The 19,107-nt window shown below is 39.0% G+C and overlaps 1 protein-coding gene across 1 annotated transcript; it reads right to left on the reverse strand.

The window, feature by feature from the left end:
* Positions 1–4,570: 4,570 nt before the first annotated feature.
* On the reverse strand, positions 4,571–7,378 carry LOC131310136 (CLAVATA3/ESR (CLE)-related protein 25-like). The gene is made up of 2 exons (XM_058336974.1): positions 6,888–7,378; positions 4,571–5,112 (listed from the first exon to the last, which is right to left on the reverse strand). The coding sequence occupies exons 1-2, from the start codon at positions 7,115–7,117 to the stop codon at positions 5,073–5,075; spliced, it is 270 nt and encodes an 89-aa protein (XP_058192957.1). The 5' UTR covers positions 7,118–7,378; the 3' UTR covers positions 4,571–5,072.
* Between the last annotated feature and the right edge of the window lie 11,729 nt (positions 7,379–19,107).

The following is a 19,107-nucleotide window of genomic DNA, read 5'->3' on the forward strand; positions in this document are numbered from 1 at the left end:
GGGATTCGAACCCTGGAACTGATGCCTCAAAAAAATGTTTGCGGCCTCTAAACCGTGGATAGTTTTATGAAAGATTCTTCACAAGTCTTTTTATTTAACCTTATTATGCGTAATTTATTTTTTATTTTTCAAAATGGGAGTGGCACGTGACATCTCCCCACTAACTACCTCCGCCCCTACTGGCAGGTGTAGTCGTAGGTGGAACTGGGAGTACGAGTATGAGAGCATCTCTTATGGACATGTGCTCAATTCCATTGCACAATACAATAAACCAACGAATTCAATTTCCTTTCTTTTCTTCTCTGTACTTTCTTTCTGGTCAGGCTACAATCGAAAAATCTCTTGTGAATCTTCTAGTTCGGGCGTACATGAATGGCCTGTCATTGGCTGGCCGATCGGAAAGGGGAATAATTGATGTGCGCGTAAGCTGGCCCCGACATCTTAACTATCAAACCAAAACAAAAAACGAGCCTGAAAGACGTCTTTATCCTAACGGATTTCATTTCTGCTCGATTACTTGTCAATTAACCTAACTATATAGTCTATATTTTACTGATTTCTAGCAAGTTTAATTGATTATCTGAAATCATACATCAATGGCGTTAAAGAAGAAGCACAGAATGCTCAACCAGCACATAAAAAACAGAGAGTTCTCAGGACTATAGTTCTTCCACCAGCGTTGGTGTTTCTTGTTCTCAAGTTCACTCACTCGTTCTGGTCAAATTAGGTAACCAAAATTATGTATTGTGAAAAACTAAGTTGAGAATGCTTTTTAGCGTTGATGGTTCCGATCGAGTTAAAACTTGGAATAGAGATCGCATTGTGAGCTCTTCCCGGTTGATCAGTTGCGTGGGTCAATTTGTCCCATCTTCCTTTCAATCAGCTCGCTAATAGAACAATTTCCTATATAGATTGTTTGAAGCTTCAGTGGTACATCTGCTTCAATCAGTGGCCGAATCCCATAAGTGAGTTAGTACTTTAATGGAAAAATGTAGATCGGTGCCGATGGATGCATAGGCTTCCTTCCCCTTTCGATTCGAAGAATGTGATCTGGGACGCTAGGGGAGTTTGCGTGCCTTGTTAGGATAGTCTATCGTAATTCAAACATGCAACAGGATGCATAAAGTAAACAACAACAGCAGCAGCATAAAGTAAACAACAACAACAGCAGCAGCAGCCAGGGAAAGATACCTAATTAACCTAGTCAATGCTTGCCTAAAACAGTCTAACATGTAGGAAATACTTGTCAGTGTCCGGATCTTATCTCGGCCGAGGAGGGTTTTCTATTGGTGGTTGGATGGTGGCAGGTTGGAGGGCGGCGGCTGTTAGGGTAGTTTTGGGTTCTTGATTGGTGATGGGCCCTTTTGGCTCATGAATGTCGAGGGCTGGGATTCTGGATTGGGAGACGCTGTCAAGCACGGGGTGCTTGACAAAGGTGCCGAGCAGCCTATCCAGCCGTTCTTCTTAGCAATCGAAGGTGCCTCAGATTTTGACCGAACAATCGACAGTTCATATCTGTATCCGCTCAAATTCAATTCGAGCCGTCCACCAAAATAAACGGTCGGATGTCGCTCGGCATCCGCTTTACATCAGGGTGCTTGGCAGCAGCCCCAGGTCTTGGGATTCGAACTTCGTTGGATTGCCGGTTTTACTTTGGTTTCAACAAAATGCTTCACCTAGTTCTGAAGGTACTGTAATTCCTCCACACATTTTGATGTGGGTGCTGCTTCTCAGTCCCTACGTCTAGATATGGTCCCTCACTTAAATCTGTAAAATGTTGTGTAGTCCCATCTCATTTCTGTGGGCCGGTTTGGCCTAAATAAAAAAAGTCGGCTTAATTTTTTGTCTCTATATATTGAAAAAAACTCACATATGTTATTCTTGTATCAATTTTTCGCGCATTATTGGTTCGTCTCGACGAGAGTAATTTATATATATTTTCATTTGAATCGTAATGTTTTGATTTTCCATTTCTTTCCATCCACGAATCAATGACCAAAAAATTGTTGCAAAACTAAACAAATGTGAAAAAATTTAAACAGTTGACTAAAAAAATTTATGACTTTTAATTTCTCATAGTTTTCTGCTACACAGCCCCAAAAGCTAGCTGCTCTCATGTTTATATTCTTCATATTACTTAATTTGGTACCAAGCGATGTTGGACTTTGTTTCACACCCTCCCTCACGCCCAGCGTACTCACTAGTTGGCAACACTTGCCGCGTGCGGGCCAGAGACACGCATCCTATCCATCCTTGGCATACTCGGCTCTGATATCATATTACGCGGTCTTGTATAGAACTTATCCCAAAAAGCTAGCTCTTAAAGTCAGGGTGCCCTCGTGCTTATATATATTCTTCATATTATTTTGATACCAAGCGATGTAGGACTCCGCTTTACAATATTCTTCTCTACGACAAATGCAAATTAGGAATGTTACGTACACACCTACCAACCACACTCCTCGATCTCACATATGTGTAGGCCCCATATGCTCCCTTTGTCCCTATTCTTTAGTCCTTTTTGGGAGTTCGGATCCACTGTCCAACCCCTTTCGGGACAGGCGCCTGTCCCACCCTTCTCAATCGTTGATCTCGCAAATCAACGGCTGAGATGGGCCGAGCACTTCTTGCTTAAAACGACGTTGTTTTGGAGCAAAAAGTGCTAAGCCCATCTCAACCGTTGATTTGCAAGATCAACGGCCATGAGGAGATCGGATAGGCCACTATCTGGAAGGGGGTCGGACTGGGGATCTCGTGGCGTCGAGATTCCAACTGTATAAGGGAACACAATTATTACAATTTTAATAATTGGAGAGAGAAAAATGAGAGTAATGATCGGAGAGAAATATGATAATGATTAGAATCCAAAACCCTTAAACGAACGGGTCCTCAAGTCCTATACTTGTGATACAGCGCAACACCCAATGTTTCAAACACGAGCCCATGCCATCGTAACACACGCATGCATGCAACAAAATTAAAGCTTCATGGTTATGGATCTCCTTTTACTTTTTTTGGCCCTTTTCGGTAACCATCCCAATTTGAATCTCAACAGCTTTAGACCAGGTCTTTGTTTCTCAATCCAACCATGGAGTACAAAAGAAAGTGAAAGAGGGGATGGAGAGCATAAGGACAAGGGGTTGATTCGGTGATGAAAAACTCAATTGCTTAGACAAGACTCGGGTTCGAGTCCTGTCTAAATAAACTACATACACCATCCATATGTGGCGGTAGGACCTAAGCTTCGATCCCGACGTTGTTGCGGAGTCCCTGAGATTAATTAATTTCTGGTTTTGACAGGGCGATTCTCTATGACGGAGATGACAGCGCGATTAATACTCCCTGAGAGAGAGAGAGAGAGAGAGAGAGAGAGAGAGAGAGAGAGAGAGAGAGAGAGAGAGTACTTTTTTGTCCTGCACTTTGAAGGGCTAGAGAGACTACAAATAATTTGGTGTCTGCTTTTTTAATTTTTGTGTTTTTGATGCATGCATACGAAGAAGGAACTGAAGAATCTCATCACGCAGTTTTACAAGAAGTTTGAATGGGACCAAAGACCAAAACAGTAGCAAAGAATCCAGTAGTGAAAAAGACTAACCCCCGGCCACCCCCAAGATGCAAAACACACCTTTTCTTTTATCAGGGGTGCAATGCCCACACCTTTATCTGTGGTGGATTTGCTTTAAGTTGGGAACACAATGCATGCCACCTCAAAGCGATTTGTTCTTTGAGAGAATACAGATCACATATATAAAACTAGATAGCAGTGAAAGTTTTTCCCTTTTTGCAAGGGAATTAGAATATATGCACATCTAGCTCTCTCTCTCTCTCTCTCTCTCTCTCTCTCTCTCTCTCTCTCTCTCTCTCTCTCTCTCTCTCTCTATATATATATATATATATATATATATATACACGCAGGAATATATTTGATATATATAGTTGCTTTATTAGATCACTTATTTTATCTCACTCCACAAGTACTATCCAATAAGCAAATTCATTTTGCAAATCGAAAAGAATAAGTTATGACGACTCGTTCGGGAGCAGTTACGCTAGACGCCCCCTACAAGAGTATACGGTATGCAATACTTTTGTATCTCCAGCCACAAAGATTCATATCTTACCATAAAATCTCATAATCAAATACCATAAAGATTTCGATCTTGGACCACAGAAATTTGAATTTCGGACCGCAAATTTCCATAACCAACACCGTAACATTCATATTCTTGCGCATAATTTTAACCTTTGCGAAGACTTTTCAATTTGAACCACAAAATTTCATACGTTGGACCGGAGAAATTTATATGAGTTCGTATATTGCACCACACATCTCATAACGCAAGCCACGATATTTCTTCATATGCTCAAAACAAATTCGATCGTATGTTGGACTACAACTTATTTTCCAATAAAAATAAAAATCATATCTAAAATCACAAAAACTCTTTTATATATATATATATATATATATATATATATATATATTCTTGCGTAAGCTGATACGAACACTTGAGTTATAAAAAAGCGTAATTCCAAACATCAAGCATTGTCCTACATAGCACGTGTCATCTCTATAAATATGATCTTATATACACATAGAGATCGATCCATATAGACATGCATGCATGACTGCAATAGTATTTCTCGATTAGTGTTCCCCCCTACTTTTCTCCTCTTAGTATTTTCTTATTTGCTACCAAATCGAATTCTTCAATTTCACTGCCTCAAACAAATAAATAAATGGACATCACACAAAAACTAAAGTAGGGTTAATTCTGCAAAGGCTGTTTAATCTATCCCCCGAGATTTTTTTTTTCTGGGTGTATTTTTCGAGTGAGAAGCTTCCTTTTTCCTTAACTCCCCCAAAAACCTCACCACAACAATTCGTGTAAAGTTAGGACTACCTAATAAAAACACCCCACAAATCAGGAATTTGGGATCTTCTAATGTTTTTTTTTCTTTTCCAGGAGTATTTGTGCCACCATTTTCTAAAAAATACATACAAGATGAAAGACATCTCGATTGCGTCGTGTTTTCGCATGTTTTTGCTGAAGCTTCTCAGATTCTGAGTCCTAAACTTGATTAGGCGGCGCTCCAGAGTTCCCCGCTCTCCTGAAAAAGAAATAAAACAAAATTCAAAATCTTATTCGGGGATAGCTACCTGCCTAGAAGTGTTGATGAAAGAGAATAGATACTTTGTTAATGTTATTTTCTTACTTGGTTTTGAGAATGGCATGGAAGGTACGTATATAGCATATAAAAACATCAAGAATTTGAAATTCCTAATCAAATAAATCCTTAAATTAATTAGGATATTTTGGTTGGCAGCCATGTTGGATATATATCTTCATGTTCTTTAGAAAGAAAATAAAATACTTGATGAAATAGGCCTTGTTCTGTCTAGACAAAACTAGAGCATATATTCTTTAGCTTTGGAGTTGTGGTACTGCGAATAATTAGATCTATAGGTACTGGCAAAGGAGTGAAGGAAAGAAAGGCAGCATGAAAAGGTTAAGTACTAAAGCATCAAATTATCGATCCTGAAATGTTAAGTGGCTTTAATGACATGATTAAGAGGGGGAATAAAGTGAAGGGAAGAGACAGTCTTTCTTATATCTAATTGCCAAGTACCATTTTAATGCTTTATGTCAAGGAATAGAACTTGAAACAGTCAAGGAATGAGAATAATAGCAAAATTAAAGTTTGTAGGTGCAAGAATCGACTATATTGATCGACCAGTCCATACGGGGCTTTACCCAAACTTTAGTCGGACATTTTCAACCAGTGGACGATGAGATTGGATCCTAAAGATTATTTGAGGTGCGTGTAAGGTGATCCAAACATCGTGGATTTATAATCAAGCTGAATTAGATCCATACCGTGATTTTGGGAACAAGACGAGGACTATAATTTCATCTTAGGCAAGAAACTTCTTTAATTAAGACAGAAAATCAAGATATGTGTAGATAGATATAAGGCGTTCATTCCCACTAACTTTTAAGTGTCGGTATATACGTGGGAAGTAATCTTATTCATGATAATCCTACTTGGGTGTGTACGGTATGCAGCTATTGAATACCTTGAACTCAATAACCTTGTACATAAAAGTTCATGTATAACATTTGTACCTAAAATTCATAATATTTGCATAAAGCACTTAACCTTTGCAAAAACAATTCCTAATTACATCGAGAAAAAAACTTCATAAAACATACAAAATGTTATGGGTTCAAAGGTTTTTTTTTTTTAATTTTATAACTTGGTTCAAAGTTGATGATATGAATTTATATGCAAATGTTATGAAATTTTATACAAATTTTTCAGTTCAAGATTGAAGTTATGAATTGAGGGTGACTCAAAAACGGATATTGTAAGCACGTCACAATAGGAGCATGTTTGCAGCACTTCTATATTTATCTTCTCCACAAATGAGTATCGTTTCTAAATCATAAAATTTCTACTATTCAATTCCATGTCATTTTTTCTTCCTTTTCAAAAAAATAAATTACATGTCCTTTCTCTTAAAAGCTAAAGATAATCGCTCACAAGATACGACAATAAGAGGCAATATATACATACAAATGCATCCAAGTTATGATTGTTGTCGTTCTCATAGTTTCTTCTTCTTCTTCTTTTTATCGGCAAAGAAGATATATATTAAAACTCGATAAAGGTGGTCGAAAGAAAGCTAGAAGGAAAAACACGAGCCGGCAAATAATGAGGCAAAGTGTTTGACCAACGCAACAAACAAAAAAAGACATCCAACAATGAGTTTAATGGAGATACAAAAAGCGTAAAAGTTAAGAACGTGATGGAATTTCTGCCAAAACAGTTAAGAGCTCGATAATATATACTATATATATTTATGATGGAAATCAAATAGATACCTATTATGTATTGGATCAGGTCCATTTGGAATTCTTCTCTTGCTCACGTGGTTGAGATCCTTCTGATTCACACGCTTAAAACTTCCCTGATCCGGCCGGGTTTTCACCATCGTCGTAGTACTTGTTCCTCCGGCCGTCTCCAAACCACCCACCAACATCAACCGAATAACCAAAACCAATGCCAGCACCCCAAACAAGGCCTTAAACAGCCTTCCACTACTCCAACCCATATCTGTAACTCTTTTCTTTTTCAGAACGAGCTTGAGATCTTTTTAGATGAGAAGGAGTGCTTGTGGTTGAAGGAAAGAAAGAAGAGAAAGAAATAGGGGATAAGGGCTAAGGCAAGTATATTTTTTTGGGGGCAGTATTTTGTGGCTTTTTTACTTGATGGGGTGAAGGGGTGGCTGGTTTTCTTTATAGCTAGGTATACACTTTCTCGAACCTCTAGAGAGAGAGAGAGAGAGAGAGAGAGAGAGAGATGAGCAGGTTTCGAATATGAGTTGGAGGGGAAGGGTTTGCTTTATAGTGAAGAGGTCCCTAGCTATACTATAATACTATACGACAAGCTTTCTTTTACCACTTTGATTTTTGTGTATTTTCATGCAAGACTACTACGATACCAACGTACCCAAAGTCACTATCATTCCTTACGTACAGTCAAATGATGGGAAAAACTGCAGAAAGAAAAGAAAAAAAAGAAAAAAAAAATAGTGAGAGTAGTAAAATAAGAAATCTCTTGGACAACACGCCATGGCACAAAAATATTTAATCCCATGCCATCCCCCCATTGAGCAGGATTTGGGGACCCTGCTACGTACGAGACTCATGTCGGGTTTTTTTCTATTATCTAAACGGATTGAGTGCATCTATTATCTAAACGGACTAAGAATATCTACAATAGTCTTAAGTTTATTGTTTTTGGGCAAATTGCCTAGGAAGTACCTGAAAAAATAATTTAGCTAGCTGGCCATCAAATGATTGAGGTGTATGTCCAATAGCCGAGGCGATTGGGCTATGCAAAGAGAACATAGTGTCAGAGCTCGCCGGAATCCACAACTTCATCGGAACCTTGTTGGAAATCGATATTTAGGCCTCCTAATCCTCCAAGTCTCCAACTCCTCCCAACTCTCATCTAAAATCACACCGAAAAATCAATTTACCAAACAGTGCCCTTGCCGGAAAAAGCAATCTACGGAATGGAGCCCTTGCCAGAAGAAGAGAAGAGAGGGAGGGGTAACCTTTCTTACCTTCGCCGGAGCCAAACGACGGCGATGACGCCAACAACACACAGATCTGATGGTTGTGAAGGCAAGGGGAAAGAGAAAGAGGGGAAATATATTGCTGGGAGTGAGTGCTATAGTAGCCCGCCAAGACCAGCGAGTTACTGTATTGGCATACCAAATTGACGATCGTGAAGTGAGGCTGCTGCGTTTATGTTTTGAGCAATTTTGCTCGGGCAAAACCTCTGAACGCCTCAAGTGCCAAGGATGTTGGAGATGCTTTAAACTAGTTAAAAGTTCACAAAAATATGAATTTTGAGACATGTCAGTTTTCTTACTTTTATTAACTATAAGTCTGTTTAGCATAAACAACTTGTTTAAAGTCTTTAAGTTATAGCTAGACAAATTTTCTAGGAGAAACCCAACCTCAATCCAATGCGGCTTTGGCTCCCCCTTGGCTCATAATTCCAAGCCCCTGCTCCCCTGTTTGCCCAGCCTTTTTCTTGGCACAAGTAGCATTATAATTGAATCCTCCATACAAATATCGATCCATAGATACCCATGGAGCCATTCTAGCTTTGCAAATGTCATGATATATCATACACCAGGGATAACAGTAGGGTTCTTAAAGACTGGCACATTCCTTGTTTCCACAGAGATCACTAAAAGTGAGAAATTAAAAGTATAGCAATACTACAAGTTTGAAAACACATAGTAACTAGCTAGAGGCCAAACCTTCGGGTTGGGCAAGAACGGGTACCTAACATCTTGGCCTTATAGTACCCCCAAACTCTCGATTCTTTTTTCTTTTTTTCGATCGACAATAAATTTCTTGATTCTTTTTTCTTTTTTTCGATCGACAACAAAATTTATTAAAATTCGACAAAGAGTACATCGAGGTTTATAACAGACATATACTTAGCCACAAGGAGGAGCTTGGGGCAGAGCATATGGCCAAGAGCACAAAAGAATTTTTGGTTCCTAAACCAAGTGAGTCAGTGACGCCTCAAACCTAGTACGCTGCAAGGGGTGTACCACGTAAGTTATGCGTTTTAGGAAAGCCCTTGTTATTGAGAAAATTTTCAGTGCCATGTGGGCACGGGCCACGTGGTACCGAGCACGCATCTCGGCCGTCCAAACGTGTTTTGGACGGTTCAGATCTGTTTGGGCTTGAGGGGCTGTTTTGGTAATTTTACACTAAAAAAAATTACCCAAATAGATTTGGGCAGTCCAAAACACGTTTGAACGGCTGAGATCGTGCTTGGCTCCACGTGGCCCGTGCTCACCCGGCACTGAAAAACTTCTTAGTTATTACGTTTGCACTGGTTTGACCAAGTGTACTTTGTTTTTTCTAAAGCAAACTGAGTTTATTTTGTTCACCTACCTAAAAGCGGTTAATTAAATATATTTAATTTTGTGTGGCTCACTCGCACTCAGGTGAGGCTATGATGATGGACTATTCTTTTCAGTTCAATAACTACCTCACAAAAGCACCTCTTAATCGTAAATTTTACATTAGGTAAAAAAATTTTATGGTCACGCTCAAGGGGGTCACTTTGATGATCATATATATGAACAATAAAAGCACCCTAATTAGAAAAACTTAAGCTATTATAATCTATTTAAAAAAATAACAGCTGCAGCGAGATTAATTAATTATCACTATTATGCCTCCAATTTGACTCTCCCAATGCATGCCATTAATATATTGCTCATAAACCAAAGAAAATAAGTGTACCCAGAACACAGTTGACAATTTTTGTGTTGACTATTTCAACTCTATAACGATCCACCATGGTAATTTAAAATGACTATGCCCTGGAGAATTGAAGAATTGCTCTCTATTACGGAGTAGTATATATGCTAATAAAATAATGCAAATAATGGATTAATTCTATTTTAAGAGGACGACCACATTCCTATATGGCAACCTCTGGTCTTGGGCTCGTCTGTTGTAGTGCTGCGATCCGCGACGAGGCTCTTGGGCCTGCGTCAGTTGGGCTGGCTCCCGCATCGGAAGTTTGGGTTTGGGTGTATGTGTTTTACTGAACCTCTCCCTGGTCAGCAATTATCAAGGTGAGTTGGTAAGTGAAATTACCCTCTTGACCTTCATAAAAGAAGAAGAAGAAGATAATGGCATTATTGTCTTTAAATCTAGCTCCACATCTCTGTGGCTGTCAAACGAAGCTTCTCTCTCTATCTGCAAAAAAGAAAAAAGAAGAGAAAAGAAAAGGAGAGAGAGAGAGAGACAGAGAGATTCAGTAGAAAGGAAAGCTAGCTACTTGGTAGATACTACTAAAGATTCAAAGGGAAAAAAATCATGAGTTTGCATCAGGACGAAGTAAAGGAGCGCATATTAAAGTTAGATACCTATATACACGTTATGTTTTGCCTATCGATCCAAAAAAAAAAGTAGATATGTATGTCCGCATATGTATGTATGCACACCGTAGGTTAGGATTAGGTTTGAAATAACATGAGTATATTTCGAGACAAGCACACAAGGGTAACGGTTGCAGTGTAACAGTATCGGGACCACGGACGAAAATACTTCCCAATTGTTGAGTAAAGTAAATTGTTGATCTTTTAGTCTTAATCAACCGTTGACATAGTCTGGAAATACTCTCTAATTGTTCGAATTCCGGATGCCGAACAACATGCATTATGCTCAAAATGATTAAACTTCATTCTTGAAAATGTTATTTGAAATTCCCGATTCCTGGAAGTTCTCTATTGGTCGTGTGAACATGAAGTACTCATATGGGGGATGATGTTTTCTTTTATGTCTCGGTGATTATTTTTTAGTATTTTGTTTGGTTGGCTCTTTGGCTTTTCGTCTGATTGATGCTGAGGTTTTTTGTATAGGGTCTGAGGCTCGTTTTGGTGCCTAGATGTTTTAGGTTGGGTTTTGTGGGTGTACGTTTTGGTGTTCAGTTGAAGTCTTGCCTTAATCTTTTAGGTCTCACGTGGCTTTTTGCAGGTGTGCCCTTGATCCTTTTGTAATATATTTTATAAAGATTAATAAATTCTTTTTTCTTAGGAAAAAAAAATGAAGTACTCATATTAAAAAAATGGAAATTTATAGAAATAGTCCTCATAGTTTCACCCGAGTCTCATTTTTGTCCTCCAAGTATTAATTGCAACTCTTTTGATCTTCAAGTTTGGTTTTTGTTCCAAATTGGTCCAATTGATAACATCGGTCAGCTAAACTGGACGAAAAAAATCAAATTAAGGGCAGATATTATTAATTGGATCAACGTGGAATAAACTGCAACGTCCAAACTGCCATCAATCTGATTTTTTCAATCCAGTTTGGACGACAAAGTCATCAATTGGACCAATTTGGTAAGAAAACCATACTTGAAGATCAAAAGAGTTTCAATTGATACTTGGAGAACGAAACTGAAACTCGGATGAAACTACGAAGACTATTTATATAAATTTTTCTAAAAAAAATTTAAAAAAATCCAAAACTACACAGGAGCCTGGCCCCCCCATAGTCCATATATAGTTCTGTCCCTGATCGAGAGAATCGAAAAGTACATAGCGGAAATCGGTTGGATATCATTTTTGACAAAAAAAAACAAATCTTAAATTTTGATAATCGCCAATAACGGCTGTGAACTAGTTGGTGATTTGGAAACAGACTAAAACATAGTAATAGAATCCGACGCTACGCATACGGTTTTTCTGTCTCTTGCGTCAATCCAACTTCTGTCAGATTGAGCACTTTGACAAGATTAGTCTCAAGCACATCTACCGCGAAGGAAACCGATTTACTGATGCCTGCCCTACCAATGCTTCATTATCCTGGGGATGTATTTACTATTTAATTACGTTATACTTTTAATGCATGCACTTCTAATTAATACCAAAAAGAAAATTTGTTTTTTGAATATCGTACCGGTTAGTCTACTAGTACGGCACGTATACATAAGTACCAGTGAATTAAATACTGGATACCGTTTCGGATTGATCGCTCGTATTTTGCCATATTAAAAATTTAACAGTAACTATAAGTTTGTGTAATGGAAAATAAAAATTGAAAATAGTCTGATTGGTTGTAATATATTCATATTCGGTAACCCCAAAAAGTTGGTCTGGTGGTCAGAATCCAAGACTTTTACTTCCTCCTACGGTCTAAAGTTAGTCCGGACATTTGGTTTATCAAAAAATATATATATTCATGTTACAGTTTGACTTCATTTTGCAAAATGTTGAAGCCGGAATGTCTAGTTTGATTTAAGAAAATGCGCAAACCGGACCAAATTAACTGAATCGTTTACACCCCGATACGAATTGTAGAATGCTGATTACTGGCCCTACATTGAGCCCAAAATTGGGGAGCCTAGTTGGTTTACTAGACTTATGCCCAGGGCCAAACTTGTACGGGGTGTTTTTGGCTTTTCGCTAACTAATTTTTTGATTGTGTACTTATTGAAATTTTTTCTGCGTTTGTTTGTATGTTTTATTGGTTTGTCTCAACGAGAAGAGTCGAAAAAGTAAAAAATTATGATTTTTATATAAGAATTTTGGAAAATGTCCAAAAAAAAGCCCAAGAATTAGCTGATTTTTTTTTTCATTTTTCTAGGATTTTTTAAAAACTATGTGTGTAAAAGTTATAGTTTCGTATTCTTTTGATTTCTCTTGTCGGGATGAACCAATAATACATAAAAATTTGGCGCAAAATTAACAAATATCAAAAAAATTGAATAAGGATAAAACGAGGATAGTGGAAACGCCCACGTGGGTATCACGCTACTGGACCTGTAAATAATTATTATTCCTTTTGATCCTGCATAGCTGTATCCATTTTGGGTGTCCCATTTATAGGAGTATTTACTTAGCAGATTTAAGTTTCCAACTACGGCTGGCTATGGTCCACCACATATATACGGCCTAATCTTTTTTGCCAAGCTTTCGAATTTTTAAACTGCCGTAATATATTAGCATCTTCATCAGTGGCAGCTAAAATATCGAGTGGAATACTGGAATATATATATTCCAATAATGTAAAATCAAAACTTTAATGTTCATGAAACAGATGAACATTAAAGTAGTGTTTATCCGAGGCACGAGAGATCACTCCGCCGTACGTAGCAGGGCCTGCAAGCAGACAAGTTGTTTTCGCAACTCCAACTAGCTTACTGTTGCGTCCGGATCACCGTTTAGATATTCGTCTCTCTCCAATCTTGGAGGAGATTGATTGGGGAATATTATCGCACGCCTAACTCAAATTGGGCTGAAGAGCATAAGGCACAATGTGCCCCATCCATCCATACCCCATGAATCTCACTATAGAAAACGAAGCTTTTGTTGTTGGGAGAATCAAATCATTCTCCCAGCTTCATTTGGAAGTTTCATTGCCTACATATTATATGAAGAAGCTTTCACCAGAATTTCCGACCTACCAAAAAAAAAACTCTCCGTATCGTTTGGTGATGGCCTGCGGTCTGGTGGTTTTCTGGGAGTGACAGTAGCGGCGCCAGTTTGGTGGTGCCGGTGATGGTTAGGTGTTTCACTGTCTAAGGTTAGGTTTTGGTTCTTGAGCTGGGCTTGACTCTTTTGGGCCTTGTACTTTTGGGTGTGTGGGCTCTGCGTATTTTGGTATTTTAGGCTTGGCCCATTGGGTGTTTTCTTTTATCCCACTTTTGGTTTGATTCCTTTCCCCCCTTCTCTCAACTTTTATTGTACCCTTATCAAGTTTTTTTAATAAAATTGTTACTTTTGTCGATGAAAAAAAAACTCTCTCCGTCCTTAAAATTAGTGTCCAGTTTACAAAATGAGAACTTAAAAAATGCAATTTGGTTCAAAAAATTTCAAACTCCTTTTCGCAAAATACTAGGTATCAACAAGTTTTATTCATATTTGAAAACAAGTTTAAATTTGTGTGTATAAATACTTTTTAAAGTTTTTAGTTTATCTGGATCCGACATTCTTTTTGGGGACAGAAGTATTGATATTTATAGGTGCCACTAGCTCCATCTTCGAATTCTGGCTCCACCACTGCCAGCTTCGAATTCTGACTCCACCACTGCCAGCCTTAGAATAATTGATTCCAGTGCTTCCAATGGCTTTTGGGCACTTCGACTGCGTCTGGGTGTGCATGATTCAGCCTAGGCCAATGCCTCGGTCTCCTTTATGTTAGTCTAATAGTACAACCTTAAGAGCATATCTCTAGAAAAGGTAACAAACACAAAAGTTGAAAAATCTGAAGGTGAAAATCAAGTTGAAGGTGCTCGATCCACCATATTCTTCAAATATATGTTTTCATATTTTGAAGTTAGAGTATCAACTTCAAATCCCAATTAGTAGGATTTTTTTTATAATATATTCTTTTCTACCTGTACTTTTACTTTTTGTTATTATCATTGTTTTGCTAGAAACCAGTAGGAGAATAGTATATTGTTTTCTTCATTTGGAAAATTCTAACACCACACTCATTCACACACCCAATTACACATCCACACTCACAACAAGGATGGGGGCCCGCACACATTGGATGTGTAGTGTATGCAGGCTCCACCCTTGTTGTGAATGTGGGTGTGTAATTGGGTGTGTAAATGGGTGTAGTAGTAGAATGATTGGTAAATCACAGTTCTGGGCGCATGTGGAGTTTTCCTCGTGATCATATATGTAACTGCGAATTGGGTGAATAAGACATAATAAAGACATATGGTTTGCTTAAAGTTAGGTCTGAGATCAGAAACTTCCAAAGTATATCAACTGATCTTATTGGGTTGGTCTATACTGGAATTAAGTTGTCCTGTCCTTAACTTGGGCCTTGCTAGTCGACGTTGGGATTGGTCTTTCAAAATAGTTGAGTGTGCGATTTTTCCTCGAATACAAAAGAAGAATCAGCGAAGGAGGAGGATAGTGATGAGGTGGATGATAGTGGCTGATTCTGACACGGGGACGAAAGGGACCGGCAAACAAAAAGACGTAGTAGAAGAAAGGAATTCTGAGAAGGACAAGATTCTGGTGTCTTGAGTTAGTGAAACAAATGGGCCATCATTTGATGTCGAGCTAAATGATGCGGAGCTTAATCCAGCCCGAAGGAGTGTCCTTGCTTCTCTCTAAGTTGGGGCATGTGCCAAGCACGCTTCGGCTGACATAGCAGATAAGGCGGTTAGCAATTATGTGTGTGAGCTATCACCCCATATGCGCTCATGATTACTTCGTCAGGCAACCTCCTCGGCCGACGTCACATACGTCACTTAGGATAAGACAACTGCGTGCATCTGGGTGAGCTGGCAAGGGTGTCTGGCCAAGCCAAATGGCCGCACACTTGTCCGATCAGCGGAGAGTTAGGACTCGTTCTGTAATGCTCAAGAAACACCAGCCATCGGCCCTCAGCCTTCAAGCCCTTTTTAGGGCTTCAAGTGCACCATCCAGGGCTTAGGGGTTGGGCTCGGCCACAAGCCAAGCATGGTTGTGACCCAACTAGGAGTGTAAATGAGCCGAGCCGAGCTTTGGCGAGCTCAAGCTCAGCTCATTTGCTTAACGAGCCAAAAACTCGAGCTCGGTTCGAGCCTAAGCTCGACTAGAGCATTAACGAGCCGAGCTTAGTCATTTACTAAATGAGTCTCTTTAATTGAGTCGAGCCGAGCTTTTGTCGAACGTGTCGAGCTCCACTCGGCTCGTTTAGTAAACGAGCCGAATACTCAAGCTCGAGCTCAGCTCGTTTACTAAACGAGCCGAGTCTTAACGAGCTGAACCGAGCCGAGCTCGCGAGCTACTTGATTCACTTACAGCCCTAGACCCAACCGTAATATTCAGCCTACTACATATGATTAATCATCTCGTTTAAAACGCATTGATTATTTTTGTTCGTCATGAACAAGCCATAGAAGTTTAATGAGATAAATGCCTCTACTTCTCCATGTATTCATAAGATTCACTGCTCAACAAAAGAATTTAAAGAAACTAATTGACCAAAGCATTAAACTATTTCCCACAATGTGCAACAGAGATTAATGGCCGATTCCAGACTACTGTACTTTATCTGTGTGTGTTTTTTCATTCAAAAGGCACGAAACCTAAAAATGTTCGATCACCGACAAAAAATCGGACAATAAGGTATATCAGTGTACAATAAAAACTTCAACACGAAGATGCACGGAGAGGGAAAAAATCACCACAAAGAATATTGGACCATAAACTTCCACACAGAGTGAGGTCCACATACCTCCATGCAGGGAGGGTTCAATATGAAAACAACAGAGAACATCCAAACAGGGAGGCTAGAGAACAAAAGGGAAAATATATGTTACTTACCGTTAACGGAGTTAGATGTGCACATTAGTCCATGAACGGCACGGTGGTTACGTGCTGATAATCGAATGGAAGCTGGTGGAAGTGCACAAGAGTCAAATCACAGGGGTCAAACTGAATTTTTGCCGAATCATGCTTGGCTGTCTAATCCAGGAACTCTGTAGTGAACTACAACGTTGTAATGAGCAATTTCAGCCGTCAAGTGTTTTTAACAGTTCGGATTAAAATAAAATTCTTCCACGGAAGAGGATGAGTCTTTTCTGAAAGAATTTGTTCTAAATCTAGACCATTAATTGCTGAAATTGACTGTTGAGATGCTCACTACAATCCTATAGTTACTTTGCTCGCTACAGGATCTCCATACGAATAGTTCTCTTATTAAATTCATATACTTTGCTACTTCATTTATGTTGGCTGTATAGCTATCAATCTCCAATCAAATTGATCTTTTGCTTGTGCTCCTTTGTGTGAGCGCCGTGTAAGAATTAGAATTTCCAATTTAAAAAATCTTATCTGAGGGCGTGGATTCGTACGTGACAACTTTAGATGTTGTCCCCTAAAATTCGATATGATTTTTTAATGAGGTACGAATAACATTTATGGCAAAAGTGAGCCCAATAGACAATTCCATGCTGGAAGAACCAATTGGAGTTAAGGTGAAAAAGGATGCACTTCCTTCCATATCTCATCACGTACTTCTTCCCCCTTTTTTTGGTGTTTCCCTTATTTTTACGGTTAGAGGTATCCAAGCCAACTTACGCGCATCTCGACTAATTCCCTCCCCGGTAACGTCAAAGGCAAGTCATTCACGCCAAGACTAGAGAGATTCACTGGTCAATTGTGTGGGGAGTAAATCCACCAACAAATTGCAATAACCCTCCTTTACTCGACAAATTTTGACAAGTAGGAAAAGAATACGCGTCTACTTGCGAGGGAGGATGGTTATGGTCACTGCAGGGTAATTATTCCTGTGATCAGGGCCCGCTCTGGGCTTAAGGCCCAAGAGACCCGGACCTTAAGCCCCCAAAATGTGTACAAATTAGAGCTTCCTATTTTCTTGGGCTTCCTATTTTCTTGGGTACCTATTATATATGTCCAATCTTTTTACATATAGTAACACTAGGGGCCCATTTCAAAACCCAAACCACCTATTCTACACTTAAGAGACACTAGCCCAATGGTTGGGCCCAACCTGACTTGCTCAATCAGAGGAAACAAAAAAGGAAAAAGAAAATGTAGATCACGCGCAGGCGGACCTGTCTTCATGAAGTAGAGCCTTTGAAAAATGATCTCACGTGGTGGATTCCTCGATAAGTTTTATGCATATTTTACCCTTACAGCTCTAATCTCTTTTCATGAACACACAATAAAAAAAGAAGATAAAGTGGAGATCATAGGAGAGAAAACAAGATCAGAAATTAGTATTTGTATGGATTTTCTCCTAGTCAAATACATGCATTTGGCATTGAAAAAAAATCATTTATCTACTTATATATTACTATTTTATTTTCATAAATTTTATTAAGGGCCTTATTGTCTACGTCCGTCTTAGGCCCCCAAAATCTCAGAGCCGGCCCTGCTTGTGATCGTTGATGACATCGTGAAAACTTCTCTCTGTCTAAACTATTGTTCAGTACGTTTATTGGACTCAGTAGTACTCCCTATTTTAAATTTTGCGATCTTTGTACTCTCGTCGTATTGTATACTGCCTGGTTGGTTATTATTTCGGTTGGAGCAGTCTTAGTTGTAGATGCGTGCGGGACTATGGACATTTATGCTTAGTGGCTATTTGTATTTGGAAAATGTTGTGCCATTCCTTTGAAACCTCTCTGTAATTTCGTGGGAAGTAGGGCCTGAACCTTCGCAAAATACTTCGTATTTATGACAATTTCTTCCAGAAATGTGGGTCATTCCATAGCGATTCAGCCGGAGCTCGGATTATACAAGAACTACTCGATTTGTTTTCTTCATGGGAGAGACCGCGTTTGCATGGAGTTCAAAAAACAACCTATTATACACTTTCTACGTGCGAAGCTATTTATGTTATAGTGACTTTTTGTGTTTGTGAAGCTATTTGGCTTGAAAATTTGATGAAGATGCCCCACTTGCCTCAAGAGGAGTCAATAGAGGTTTTGCATTGACAACAAACTAGCACTATCATAGGTCGAGAATCTGCGCTTCATGATAGTAGTAAGCGCATCGACACGAGATATCATTTCATCGGAGAACATGAGACCAAGGAGTGAAACTCAAGTTGTGTAGCCACGAGATCATGATCCGGTGACTACTAATAATTATGCGCTTTAAGCGGACTAATCTTTGATTTTGCTCGTCACGAGCAAAGTCATAAAAGGTTCCATTTTTTAAGTTTGTCTGAGTAACCTAAAAGCCGAGGCTGGCCTAAAATTTTCGAGAGGTTTATTTCATCTCATAGTAGAGCGGTGAGGTTTGATTCATACTAGCAAGTAACAATTTCTCGTTGCTACGCAAGATCACAAGCATTCGAATATAGTCTTGAGGAGTTTGAGCAAAGGAGGGTGGGAAAATAATGTCTTACGGTACAAGATAGACAATAATTTGTATCCAGAAAACCTAATTAGATTACCCGGCCTTGGCAGCTAAGACAACACAAAATCTCAGGCTGCAAAAGTATCACAAGCTCCTACCAACATGCCCCGGAAAATCCTGGAAATCACCTTTGGAATTGGTTTATACATAGTCCAGAA

The sequence above is a fragment of the Rhododendron vialii genome, chromosome 12a, assembly GCF_030253575.1.
Source record: "Rhododendron vialii isolate Sample 1 chromosome 12a, ASM3025357v1".
Lineage (NCBI taxonomy): Eukaryota > Viridiplantae > Streptophyta > Magnoliopsida > Ericales > Ericaceae > Rhododendron > Rhododendron vialii.

Bases quoted from the DNA above. Each gene is read 5' to 3' on its own strand.
- LOC131310136 (XM_058336974.1), bottom strand. From the start codon at position 7,117: ATGGGTTGGAGTAGTGGAAGGCTGTTTAAGGCCTTGTTTGGGGTGCTG. The intron at 5,113-6,887 runs GTATCTATTTGA...TTTCTTTTTCAG, and splicing joins CCTGATCCAATACATAATAG to GAGAGCGGGGAACTCTGGAG.